General features: G+C 43.5%; 1 protein-coding gene across 1 annotated transcript in view; it reads left to right on the top strand.

The window, feature by feature from the left end:
- The window catches only part of ascc3 (activating signal cointegrator 1 complex subunit 3), a 134,114-nt gene that overhangs the window by 67,375 nt on the left and 51,943 nt on the right, over positions 1 to 14,796 (top strand). Inside the window, exons 13-15 of the mRNA XM_071902063.2 lie at positions 95 to 166; positions 3,847 to 3,981; positions 14,579 to 14,770. Coding sequence (XP_071758164.1) covers positions 95 to 166; positions 3,847 to 3,981; positions 14,579 to 14,770 — 399 coding nt within the window. The remainder of the gene's footprint in view (positions 1 to 94; positions 167 to 3,846; positions 3,982 to 14,578; positions 14,771 to 14,796) is intronic.

Here is a 14,796-nt window from a genome sequence, read left to right as displayed (position 1 = left end):
TTGACATGACCTATACAGCGGTAGGATAGTTAAAACACGCTTATTTTAACAAAAAAATAAACATGTTATCATTGTGGTTTTCTCTCCTGTTCAGATTCAGCAGCTTCATGACATGGAGGAGGTTTGCTATGACAAAGTTCTGGAGCAGGTTCGAGCCGGTCATCAGGTAAGGGCTTGTTCTCCTGCATACTGGGGTTCCTGCATTTTGCGTGTGTGTGTGTGTGTGTGTGTGCATGTAACAAAGAAGGTGTGTCTGTGTGTTGGTGTTGAACCAATATGGGTTCTTAAAGGGCGATGTTTTTGGATTGAAGCGGCCTATGTGGATATTCAGTATCTTTGAATTTGACCGTTTTCATGCCAAACATTTTTTTTTAAAAAGGTTTAGTGTTTCCCAGGGTGGAAAAGCCTCTGAAACCATGTGCCATGGGACAATAAAACTCCATTGAAACCCAGGATAATAATCATCAAATCAGGTTAAGTACTTCCCACAGACAACCAGTGTTGTATTCATCAATTCTACAGTAAATGCGTGATCAGTCAAACTGCATCATATCCGTGATATCACAGGTGGACCACACTGCCTGGACCTGATCAGTCAATACATCGGTCTAACCTCGCTGTGTGTCTCTTAGTTTCATAAAGCGACTGTATAATTCATCAGCGTGCGAGTTTCCACCTCGACTAAAACGCCGGCAGTGCGGCTCTGCCTCACTGACCCTGAAGCCCTTCATCAGTCTGACCTCTGTGACCCTCGACACTGGGCTTCAACTGCTGAAGCCAGACTAGTCCAGACCGGTCATACTTATTGAGGTTATTTGTGTCCCGTGGCATCCCCTCCACCCCCCCTCCCCCACTCCCCCAAACTCAATCTCTGAATCTTATAAATCAGAGGATGCGCCCGCATTGACTACCACCATACACACTAAACAACCCCCCCCCCACATTGAGTTTATCTGCCTTATTCAATCTTCTCAATGAAACATTTCCTGCATCCGTCCAGTATTCTGACCTTGCCTTTGCAAGGAAAGGCGATGTGAATTTCCCTTGTGAGCAAGTCCTGACCCGAACAGCAAATAACTCTGGTTTTAAAAGATTCCGTTCAGCATGATTTATTTATTTTTTTCTCTCTTCCAAAAAAAACCCACCATCCATACTTCTTTATGATTGTATTGTTTATTGAAACTGTCACTATAAGTCGTTTGGAGTGGAACGACTTGACGAGGCGGACTGGCGACGGCGGCGCGAACATCGGAACGGATCTCCTCTAAAACTCCCTTGGAAATATTTCGCTTAACTTTTACATGAATCGCAACTCATGCAGTAAAATATTTTTTGTGAACCTTTTGGAATGAACGCTTGCTATCAGAACTCTCTGAAGTCCTTATCTCTCCCAACCCCCCCACAAACACAAACACACACACACACCCTCCCCACCACCACTCACTCTTCCTCCACTCTACCAGCCTCAGAAGGCCTATTGGGAACATAAGAGTTGTGAATTTAGCCTTCGCCGTTTAGCTCCCATCTGCTACAGGAGTTGAGCTCCCCATTGAGCGTGGTTGTTATCCTGTCTGCATCATTTAAGTGCGAGCACGCACACACACACGCACTCCCTTTCTCTCTCTCTTTCTGTTTTTCTTTCTCGCGCGTTCTCTTTCTCTCACACACACTTTCCCTCTGTAGCCACTGCAAACTTGTAAATGGAAGACTTTCTTATCTCGATACGGCGGTCCGGTCTCTGCTTCGGGTCGAGGCCGCCGAGGCCGCAACTCTGACGGGGGGGAGCGTCTCCTTTGCTCGATATTAAATTGTCAAGAAGCGACTGTGACATATATTAATTTCATCTGGGAGGATCTGATGGATGAAATTTTCTTTATGACGCCCCCCACCACCCCCTCACCCCCACCACCCCCAATCCTCCCCCCCGCCAGCCCTCCTGCTGGGATGCAGGCCGGCAGAAAGAGTTTAATAAGCTCAGAAGCCGCCGGTTACTGCCGACAACGCTTCCACACAGCTCAGCGGTGCTGATAAAACACCTTCAATAAATAACATTTGCTGCAGCGGTCTCTCCGGGGCCCCGATGTGTGTGCAAGGTACACACAGCTAGGTTCCGGGCGCGCAGTGATGTATGGTCTCGCAATGCACCGGCATCCCAAAAAGTCATAGAAACGACTGGAAAACAGCATCAAATATCTGGCGTATCAGATAATTTAACACATTTTCATGCCAGACATTTCTGTAGGCTTTGAATGGGCTTTTCCTATTCAGTGCCCCCTATTCAGTAGTATGGTCTGAACTTGTTCTACCATAAGTTATCTTTTCTTCATTTCAAATTTTGTGTCAATGTGCCCTGTGGGTCTATATCAAACACATAATGAGCTTAGAATCTGGTTACACCCCTTGTGCTTTTCAATTATTTTTCTTTTTTTTTCTGGTACCTCCAAAGAAAGAAATAAAAGAGCTACATTATCTCTACTAAATTGAAGGCATTGTTCAGTGATAACGCTTAACCACAAAGTCTGATGACTTCATTTGTCAGGAGAAATTGTATTATCGGTATTTTTTATGAAGTTACAGTATCCAGGTATTCGGCAAATTCAGGATTATGTCCAAAGACATGCAGATCAGCTGGATCGGAGACTCCTAAATTGCCCATAGGTATGAATGCAAGTGTCTGGGCATCTGTGTTAGCCCTGTGATGGACTGGAGACCTGTCTAAGGTGTCTCCCTGCCTTCCACCCAATGCATGCTGGGATATGCACCCTGAAATGGATTAAGGACATAGAGGAAATGAATGAAAACAGCAGTCAATTGTGAATTCCCTTAGGCATTCTCCACACAGGGTGGCTTTTTTTTTTTGTTGAAGTTTTTATATCAAAATCTTGCTCAGTGCAGCTTTAAGTTGCAGATATGGAGCCATAGAATCTATCTTAGATATTTAAATAAATCCTATTCCAGGTGTATACACATAGCCACTACTGCAGCGTCCATACCTGCTTTTGTGACTGACTGTGTGTTCTGCTGCAGAGGTGGAATCAGTTTTTGGAGCGTTGCCATCGCCGAAGCTCTCAGCGAATGCGTTTGTAATCTTATCACCTCTCCATTTCCCTCCTACACTGGAGGCCTGTCTGTGATAGGAGCATTACGACCTCGCTGTCATTTCACAAAACAAAAGTTGCACTTTGGCGTTTTGATGTACTGATAGTATGAGCGTCAGGCCGATAAACCTGACCTCTAATCTTTGTCAGGGAAGCTTTTGGGGTTTTAGCGGAAGGTGGACTACAGTTGTACAGTGGAGAATGAGGGGGATACCTAGTTTTCATGGTCCAACACAGTGATTCTCAACCTTTTTCATATCAAGGACCCCTACTTTAGTCCACATTAGAGCCACAGACCCCCATTTGATGAGATTTTGTCTCTGACTCAAATCTGAGAATATTTTTATTGCTAGATATGATTTTGTCCAGAATTCCATGACTCTCTGTATTGTAGGTAGAGAGATAACAGAGAAACTATGATCAAAATAGTTATTCTTCTACATTCATAATGGTGAAGTTTAACAATTCATCAATTTGCTGGGGACCCCCTGGAACCCGGTCAAGGACCCCTGGTGGTCCCCATTGTTAGAAACGTGAAACGCTCAAATTTTGAAAATGTCCTTGTGCTTTATCTGATAATTAATACAGTCAAATGCAATATCACACCATTTCACTGTACTACACATCTGCAGTAAGCCTCTATTTCGCTGTCAGACGCTCTTCTGCACTTCCGCTGAAAGGAAGAGAAGAATGGCGTGTTCTTGTGTCGACCTTATGTTCTGAACTCTCTCCACCCCGTGTGTCTCAGGTGATGGTGTTTGTCCACGCCCGTAACGCCACGGTGAGGACGGCCATGGGGCTGATCGAGTTGGCGAAGAACCGCGGGGAGACCTCCTTTTTCCAACCCGACCAGGGCTCAGACTACGGCCAGTGTGAGAAGCAGGTACAGTACCAGAGCATACACGCATCCTTACAAAGCCTGAAAAAGTCTGATGATCTAAATTCAAGGCCTTAGAAGAAGAATTATTCTCTAATTGTGATTCTTTCCATTCAGTGATATCTAGTCAAGGTAGATTTGAAAAGTAAGGCAGCTAAAATAAGACAAATGCCATGAATTGTGTAGTTTTACCAAACTATGTGAATGGGACAGGCAGTCATGTTTTATTTTCCTTATTACATTACTTAAACTTTTCATAGTAAATTTGATCCACGTGATCATCTCTTAGATTAATACCGTCCAGGGTTAATACAATATGCAAAACATGTTGGACTCCATGTCCCTGAACATTTCATTTCCTGGTGTCCTTTTTCCTATACTGCCTAATTATAGTTTCAGAAATTTCATTAGCTTAGTTAAATCAGATTTGTGTAACTTTATGTATTTTGTTTTAAATTGGTCTTGAATCCAATTCCAGATAGCATTAAAAAGGTCTTAAGAAGTGTTAAACTTGACTTTGTGAAACCTGCAGATACGCTGAGTAGACACTTGCACTTATATAGACACATACACACACCTTTATCTGCTGTGGTACAGGTATGGCACGCTTGACTGATCCCAAGCTCCGCCCACCTTTAATTGCTGTGGTTATTATGGACAAGTTTGTCAACTCCTGCTGTCTGGAACATGGTAGAAGTTATACGATTAAGGCAGCTGCCACAACAAGTAGCAGATCAGGAGGTCAGGACATATATTGCCACAAAACCGACAGCGAGGCCTAGAATATGCTGCTGGACAATACATACAAGGCATCAAAATACACGAACAAATCACTGACAACTGCAAAACAAAAAGGGAAATTTAGGCCGTGTCATTCCACTTGTAATGCAAGAGGGAGAAGCCTCACCAGCTGTCTTTTGAGACTGAAGATAAAAGTATCACCAATCAATACTGTACTGTGCTGCTGTGTAAGTTTAATAGTCAGCTATGGATAGCAAGTGTTGGAAATTTAGGTTGCATATGTTTATACAGTATAACCCCATTTGCTGCATTCTTAGTTCTGTTTTTATGTCCCACCACTGTATGGTACCTGGTATGCAGGACACACTTCCTAAATTCATGACGCTAGGTGGGAGAGAACAGATCCTGCAAAAAATAATTACAATATCCTACTTGTAATTACCACTAGGAGGTTGACATGAATGTTTTTTTCCCAATCGGCAAATCATATTTACAGAACATCTGATATGCATTGAATGCAGCATCAGGGTACTAGAGTGGTCTAGCTCATACTAGTTAAAATAACATATAATACCACAATATACACACATTTCTGGCAATGAATACGCAGAAATTGGAGTAGGTAGGTCTCATTGCAGCGTGGGTGTTATTGTGTTGACATGTTATTTGGGTTCAACTTTCAAAATTGAAAAAATTACATTGGCCCTGTATGCACGTCAAGCACTACAGTGAAGTAAGTGATGAAATTTTGAACACAATTAATCATCATGATGGCAAAATCTACGAAAATAAGGCCCATGTTGAAAATAACCGGAATTATCATTTAATACTTTAAGAGATAGAGTTCTAATACCAAACGTGTTATGTTAAGAGACTTTGTTGTCATAGAAATATTTGCTCATTAATACATTAATTAGATTAATTAATGGACTAATCAACATGGTTAAGTGCCACTTGTTTTAATGCTATTTTTCTTTACTGCAACGACCCAATTTCCCCTCTCGAATCATTCAAGTTTAATCTCTTTTGTTATATCAATCAGTGATAGCGAGTAGTAATGAAAATGTTGTGGATTATTAATTGAATACTTTAAATATGACGATCAAAACTGATTTGAAAATTTGCAGGCATGTCCAGTTAATTGTGGGTTTGTGTTTGAACTTAGTCACATGCCATCTCCCCCATCTTTTCTTGTCGCACTTTCACAAAGTGTCACAATCAAAACACCCAAAAAAAGACCAAAGTATGATAACACAAGCAAAGAAGAGAACAGCGGTAAAAAAGACATAGCCATTAGGTTGGGGTAGGGATACGAACTAAGGCGTGGGGATTACACCATCAAGCCAGTGTAGTGGAACGGCAGGAATAATAACAATAACTTTATTTGTGCAGCACATTTCCAAGACAGAACAGAGTGTACAAAGTGATTCACAACCAAGACAAGCAGAAGAGGCAGAAGCAAAGTTACAGATGAGGGCAGCACCAAAATAAAATACATACATACAACCATGTCTTTTGGGGTATGAACCAATAATAGTCTTCACACAAATCCTCTTCAGAAAGTGAACTCGCCCCTCGGAACATAGCGATGATGGATTGTTTATGTATTCAGAGAAAAGTCTCTAGCGCTACCTCGCTTCACGTTCGTACAGTTCCACACATTCACCACACTTGCCCACGTTTTCTCCCAGCCGGTCCCCGGGATTCAAACTGGCAACCTTCCAGTCCACAAGCTTCTGGTCTGATCCAGGATGCCTCCCAAGAAAACCCAGGAAGAACAGACCAGACAACAGGAAGAGTTATTGAAATATCTGATCCAAAAACGAGTTCATACACAGCTTTACAACTGTGCTGCATGTGTGTGCAGGCATGTGAGAGGAGCAAAGAATGTGCATGCGTGTGTGTGTGTGTGTGTGTGTGTGTGTGTGTGTGTAATTAATGGTCTCTGTGCTGTGAGAGTACACAGAGGTGGAGCCGTATTCCCCCTCAGAGGACGGTCAGTCAGACTCCCCAACTCCCATATTTAAATCTCCTCCAACAGAAGGCAGAGTGATAAATTTAGTAACCTTTTCCTTCGTTCCCTGGGGCTGAGCCAAGATTGATGCGCCTCTAATCTTCCCTCTATTTAAAATGGGATATGTATACAAATCAGATCACTTTTCATGCTTTCTAAAACGGGAAATAGAGACAAGAGATTACGTCGGGGGACTAAAAATGGTGCGTCGTGGCCTGGTTAGTGTTCAAAAGCAGCACTTTTAAAAAGCGTTCGCGTTCGCGTTCGCGTTCGCGTGCGCGTGCGACCGCCCCTGCGGGTTCGCAGCCTCGCATCGCCATATATGCACCGGCCGCACATTTAATCACCGCTAGCTCATACGCTCATGTCCCAACATGATGAGCATTATCCACTCCATTAGTCCGTCTTTCTGACTCGTCTGTCGGTCCGGCCTGCTCCGGCGGAGGAGGGGGCACCGGGCTGATCCCACTCTAAGCCCACACAGAGATAATGCACGGCTTATTTGCGCTCTGGAAATTGCCCCGCATTAATATTTATAGGTGTTTTTTTTAATCTCCAATATGCATATGCAGTGAAATGAAGCACCTCTAAGGTCAGTCATATAATTTAGCATTTATTTATCCAGCTTTAAAAGTCAGAAGTGATTCCACTATATTTTTCCCCTCTCCTAATGTTATTTAATTGGCTTTATCTCAGCCGTTGGAGAGGCTGTCAATCAAGCTTAGATATCTTAATGCACCCACTTGAATAAATTATTGTTAAATAGTGTGTTTTTTTTGGTGAGCTCGTGCCTATACCCTGCTGTTTAGAGTGAAAAAGTTTTGGAAAAAAGTTTCCAATAGGGCAGTTTAGAACACATTCCTACCTTTTGATAATGTGACAGAAACAGTGTGTGTGTGTGTGTGTGTGTGTGTGTGTGTGTGGGGTTGGGGGGGGTGTACACGTTTGCACACTTGTCCATGAGTGTGTATGGTAATTAGCACTTGTTGGGCCTTGTGTATTCAGAAGAAAACCTTCTGCACACATGAGAAGGAAACAATGGAGAACAATCTTTTTGCAGTGACCCTCATTCTTTGGTTCTTAGCGCCTCTGTCAGACACACTTTCCGCAAGAACGCACAGGAAAGTATTTGTGTTTACTGAGCAGGTATGCGGAAGGTCAGCTCGGTTTTTCGGTCCGTCCTAAGCGAGGCTTTCAACACAGACCTAGACTCCTGCCTGCGGCCTTATCTGAGCCTTCCAACTCTGTGGTAGAGGAAGGCTCCCTGCCAAAAAAAAACATTCACTGTAGACTAGCCAGCCACAGTAAGGGTGGGAAGATATGGACAAAATACCGAAATATATTCAGATGTGTTCACGCATCATGTAATTGGTTTTAATCCATTTATCAATGCGCAATATGGGCTTTGTGATTCGATAAAACCATGATACGCTGTTAAAAATAAAAGTTCAATGACAACAAACTCTGTTCATTTCTGAGACACAAATCTTTCTAGTGATGGCATTGGCTGCTAGAATGTGCTAATATCGCGATTCATTTCTCTGCCCCACGATACGTATTTTCACATTTTTGTATCGCGATTTATTGAATTTCGATATATTGTCCCATCCCTAATAACAACTATAAGTCAAAGATTATTTACATATTAGAACCAGCAGTTGTTCCATGCTTTCCGCTCCATAACGTCACATCTCGGCAGTTTCGCTATCATAGAAAATCCCCACTTTCCCAGTTTTATTAGCCACTTTGCGGGGTCATTCATGTTTTGCTAAACGTGTAATTATGATATTCCCCGATGGCACTTGAAAGCAGCATAGGTCAGTCACTGGCTGTTCTCAACGATGCACTTGAGTGAGATGCTTATTAAAATGCCTTAGATACAGTTCATTTTTTTCACCATGTAATGAGGTTAATTTTTTTGATCAATATTCAATTAGATGCAAATATGGTGACAAATTATTTTCTTACACTTGGTGATATTTAATCGAAGCAGAGTTGGAAAGTAAGGCAAACAGAAGACGACAAATGCCATGAACAAAATATTTGTAGTGTTGGTTTTATTTTCTTATGTTGTATTACATTACATGTACTTACAGTTCACAGTAAGTTTGACCTACATGCATGTCAACTCTTAGATTAATACAGGACAGGGGCAATACATTATTCCACATTATTGCTTTGTCGCACCTGCTTTAGTAAACATAATCATGTGACTAAACTATTCATTTAGAGTCTGAAAAGTGATAGATCATGGCCTCTAGTGCTGGAGCATGCAAAATGTAAAAATGTAATGTAATTCTATATTCATTAGAGTGTCCATTTTCTTATGCTTTTATAGTTTTAGTGCTTTCCTTAGATATTTTCATTTGGAAATGGCAAAAATGTTGACATATTTTTGCTTCTTTGTTGTGGGTGTTAAATTGGTCTTAAATTTAATTCTAAGTAGCATTATAAAGGTCTTTGAAAGGACTTACATTTGGCTTTCTGAAACCCTGGTACCCTGTAGTAGTAAGTTACACTTGAAACCAAAAAGTTGGGTGAAAGCATTGATTGTAAATAACTATAGCAAAAAATCTGAATGGAAATGACACATGGATCGAAGGTACTGCATCAAGATGGCCATCATCTCCTTGTTGAAGGTAATATGGTTTTGATTTTTGATTTGATTTTATTTGGATCTCTTTTAGCCTATATGGTAACAAAATTGTAACCGTCGACATTGTAAGCTCATCATATTGCCCCGACCAGTGTGCAGGATGCCTCTGACCATGGCTCTCCCCAGGGAGAGGACTGTATTTAAAGCCCTCCTGACTTTCATTTGCTCCGACGGAGGATCCTCGCCTCCACCTCCCTCTCCTTTCCCCCTCCCTCCATCTCCTCCCTAGTCTCCCTTCACCTCCTCTCCTCTCTGCCGCCCAATTCCCCCCCCCCCCCCCCCCCCCCCCCACCTTTTATTTATTTTTTTATTTTTTTATCTCCAACTCTCATATGAAAGGTACAAGCTCGTCTCTGCTCATTCCAGAGGAGAGAAGGAACTCTACTGTGGAGGTTAAGAGACACCTTGTGGTCCCGTTGGCGCATTGCACAGCTCATGTTGCAAAAACCCCACTGTGAAACGCTGAGGGCCGTTGAGAACTAAAACACACTGAGGGCTAATTTATGGATCGGACGGCGGTTGTACATCGGCATGCTGCGCTATATCAAAGATTTGTATAGGGACGAGTAAGGACGCACGGTACTTAAGAGAGGAGTGTTCAGTTTGTGGAGAGGTACTCTGGGGTAACGAGACGCTAAGGTAGAGACAGACAGTACAGACGCTCGTCACTTTGCTCGCGAGGACATCTCGAAGGCTCTCTCTCTTTCAACTCTCCCCACTGTGTGGTCTTTGATGTGCGGGTTTCATGTCATCTTGTTTGACAAGACGCACTCTCGCTGCCGCAGACGCACTGATGCTTCGGTGCGAAAAGCCTCTAGGGACGCCACAGCGACACGAGAGCAGGCTCATTAATGTCTCTGTTTGCTTTCATTCGGTGCTATTTTTACAAGGCACGTCCACCGCCGGTCCTTTCATTGTGTCAGATCTGTGACAATCTGTCACAGTAGCCAAACCGATACCCCAGTAGACCGATCAACTACAATGAGCCAAAACACAAAGGCGGATGGAAATAGGTGTTACATAGTGATATGATACACACATGCCACAAAAAACGCAGCCTTAAATAGAAACAACACTGCATCATTCCGGGACAGATTTAGAGAAAACTCCAAGTACTCCTGCATCCAGCCAGATTATTCTCGGTATTCTGGCTCATCTGCAGTCTCGTAGCCTAAGGGAGCGGTCTGCCATGTTATCGTTGTAATGCATAGCAAGTCCATTTTCCTGTTTAATTGCTTCATCATCAGCATTAAAACAGCTGACTGGAGTGTGAACTGTTCCGCTGCGCCACCCACCATGTTCTCCCCCACGCTAGAACAAAGGACTGATATCATATGCTGGCTTGCTTTCATCTTTGTATACAAGAAAGGACAACGCATCGACACACAAGTACACACACACAAATGCAACCCTCCTTGCTTTCCAACATACTTAAGACTGTGTTTCACTTTAAAGCCTACAGAAATGTGTCGCCTCTCACGTAAAGGCGAGACAGAGCGGGATAGTGAGATATAGAGGTAGATAGGGACAGAGAAGTGGAGGAGAGTGGGTGTAAGTAGCTCGTCCTCCCACTCTCTCTCTTGCCCATCCAGCGTTAAAAGCCTGTCACCATGAGGGCCAAACATTATGACTATCAAGGGCCACTAAATGAAATCAACAATTAGCCATTCTGCCGCAATTTGACAAAGTAAATGAATACGAGCGAGTGGAGGTGGTGTTGGTGGTAACGCTGTGAAACAGAAGCCGTTTATGTGCTACTCATCACCACAGAGCCACTGGTGTCATTTGTTGCCGTTTTGGTGTGATTTTACACTTTGAAAGCCCAACTCTTGATGTCTTTGCGACCCTGCGTAGTGAAATTGTCATGTGGTGCCGGTACCTGTGATGATTGATGGCTCTACATCTGTTGAAAGGCTGTTGCCACTGCCCAGGTCTCCGGGATCCATGAGGTGTAATAAATAAAAGCTCAATGACAACAAAGTCTGACTGTGCGGAATTCTGTTTATTTCTGAGACACAGATCTTTCTAGCGACGGCATTGGCTCGCTAGAATGTAAACAACAATTTAAAAATGTTGTTACAAAGTGACAATAATATAATTTGGATGGAGAGCTTGTGAAACTGTGATGGTCAAGCATCTCATTTGTGATTACTACAGCAGAATAAAATGGAGCTAATATCGTGATTCATTTTTCTGCCCCACGATACGTATTGTCACATTTTTGTATCACGATATATTCAATTTCGATACGTCTTCCCGTCACTATTATTTACCCACCTCACCAAATTAAATAGGAAGAAACATAGACACATTTTGTGATCCTTGGGAAAAGTTTGAGAACCTCTGGCGCAGTTGATTCCAGCCCTGGTGTTTAGCTGATGTTCTGTATGTACTTGCGACTGTGATGGACGGTGAGCCGAGCTGGCAGCTGGCTGTCCGCGGACGGAGTCGGGCCCTGCAGGGGGAGCAGCGGGGCCTAATGGGAGCTGATCAGGAGCTTAGGGCGCTGCCATCTCAAATACAGCCATGGCACAGTAGACATCAGTGCTAACTCACCTTAGATTAGAAGCCGGGAGCACGGCCGTAACACACACTGACACCTCAAAGCAAAGCCTCAGCTGTAGCATTTCAATTACCCACATTCCCCACCGCACATGGCTTTGAACCGCACAGTGCACAGCCTGGCCCCGAGGACTCCCACCAGGCCTGATGCTGCTCTTTGTTTTTCATACGCCGATTGGTTTATGTTGTATTACATCATTTTTACAGTAGTGTCATCTGAGTAAGTCAGTGCACTCAACATAGACACCTGGATGGGCGGCATCATAGCACTTCGATTAGTGACGATGAAGTATACTTCTGTGGAACTTGCCTTAGAACTTACTATAAATCCACCGTTCATTACTCAATAGTGTTTTTGATAAAGCCTGTTTTATGGCGGGATACGAAGAAGACAGGAGTAGGAGTTTTTCACCACGGAGGAATACCAAGATAAGAAGGATCGCAGTTCTTCAGGATACCAGAATTCAGCTCATTAGAAAGGAAGAGGGGTAGAGGCGTTCAAATTCTAAAGCAAATGATATTTTTAAACGTTGTCCTTGGTGAATCTTTATCGAATTTCTAGCCGTCCAAGCACTTTTATGTGAACTACGATGTATTGAATTAGAAAGGCTGAATGGGAAACGACACAATTCGCTAAAAGGCTCTCGTTGTCGCTCGAGGCTGGGAGGTTCTTTGTTGATGTGTTTGTTGAAATGATGTGACAAACAGCGATGGAAACACATTTGCTAAAATAATGACGCAGGCTTGGCATTTATCAGCATGACAAATGGTTCGGTCTCATTGCGCAACACTTCAGAAGTGGCTTTGGACGTTCAGAAAGTCTGTAAAATATGCCCACCACGACGTCCCAGAAATGTCATCCGTGTTGTTTCTCCCATGTATAATAAGTGTTGTTCAGCCATTAGTTAGTGAAATAGAAGATTGCCAAGTGTGTTTCTCTGTCGAAAGCATGAAATATGGATCGTGAAATATTTGCTGATGCTAAAGAACAGTACCGACTTGCCCAATATGAATGACGTCTTGAAAGACTCTTTTTCTGCTGGATGTTTTTCGACGAAAGATTTGGTAAGACTGCTAAAACCTCATAGGCTCATGTCTTCAGTCCATTGAGGATGTTTATACCAGCTGTTGTCACAGCAAAGCTCTTCATCATTAGAGACCCCTCCCACCCTGCATGTAGTCTGTCAGGCAGGAGGAAGCTGATTTATTCTCTTCATCCCAGCTGATGGAAGCAAACTTGATTTGCATTTTGTGCTTTTTAGCAAAATTTCAAAAGTTCACTAAAAAATTTGCCTGCGGGGCGTCCCGGTGGCTCACCGAGTAGAGCGCGTACCATATAAGGCTCAGTCCTTCCCGCAGCGACCCGGGTTCGAATCCAGCCCATGGTCATTTGCTGCATGTCCTCCCCTCTCTCTCTCCTGTACCTTCCTGTCTCTCTCTCACACTATCTCTGTCAATAAAGCATAAAAAATGCCTAAAATAAAAAATCTTGCCTGCCAGTTGCATGGAAACATACAGTACGTAGCTATTGTCTTGGGCAATATCCAAAATTTGATATCGCGATACTGTCCCGCCAAAATATCGTGATATACGATATTATCGCAGGGGAGGTGGTTTCAGTTTTTTTTTCGGGTTTTTTCAGGGGTTATTTCTTCCAAATCACATCAAATTTCTAGGCTATAATAATACTAATTATTATTAGCCTAGACATTTGTTCTTACTATTCAAGCATTGGAGGAAACAACGGCCATTTGGTATAATTTGCTCATTCCTGCTATTTCCAGAAAAACGGGCTGGTTGTGGAAAAGGGAACCCACTTGAATTAAAAAGATACATTTTTCACTTCAAGTATGATTATTTTCTTACTATCCTACCACTAGTACATCATAGGTTTATAAGTTTAAAAGCTTGTACAATTGTGATCTAAGCAACACATGGTGCCATGGCCGGGAGGGGTGGAGAAGAAGGGGGGTATTTGATATCACAGGAAATATCGCGATATTCACAAAATATTGGCCCAAGCTGCAGTACAGTTTGTTGCTGAACGCTCCGTCCTCCAGCTTTCTTCATGAGGGTTTGCACACAAACACAGACATGCGTTCACTCTAACACACACACACACACACACACACTCTCTCTCTCTCTCTCAAAGGGAGACAGGTGCTGGCTGTAATGGGCTTTCTCTCTGCGCTGCAGAGGCCTGGTGGCCACTGACCTCCATTTAGATGCCCAGAGAGAGAGATAAAGCTCCGTGATGAGGAAACCCTTCAAGCCCAGCCAGGTCACGGCCCTGCTGCCAGTCAGCAACACACATCTCAATCTGTGTGTGTGTGTGTGTGTGTGTGTGTGTGTGTGTGTGCCTTGTCAGCTGCAGAGGTATAGCGTTTTAATCTATATCATAAAAGGGAAGGAAAGGCTGTCAGCACCGTCACACCCGTTAACTACAGAAATTGAGATAAGTCCTAAAAACAGTGATATTATTCTTTTTAGAAGTATTGCTTCGACTCAGCTGGATCTCTGTCAGCTTCCTCTCATTTCACCCCAGCTTAACACGATCCCCCGTATCAGATCTGGGCTCGTCTCCCATCCTTGACACCCCGCCCTCCTCCTCCTCCACTGCTCTCTTCCAGATCCAGCGCTCCAGAAACAAGCAGATGAAGGAGATGTTCCCGGAGGGCTTCGGGATCCACCACGCTGGCATGCTGCGGTCCGACCGCAGCATGATGGAGAGCATGTTCTCCAGGGGGCACCTCAAGGTGCTGGTCTGCACCGCCACCCTGGCCTGGGGAGTCAACCTGCCAGCCCACGCCGTCATCATCAAGGTCTGACTGTGCGCTGGTCTCTCAGC

The sequence above is a fragment of the Centroberyx gerrardi genome, chromosome 12 (assembly GCF_048128805.1).
Source record: "Centroberyx gerrardi isolate f3 chromosome 12, fCenGer3.hap1.cur.20231027, whole genome shotgun sequence".
Lineage (NCBI taxonomy): Eukaryota > Metazoa > Chordata > Actinopteri > Beryciformes > Berycidae > Centroberyx > Centroberyx gerrardi.
This window is presented reverse-complemented; position numbering and strand designations above follow the sequence as displayed.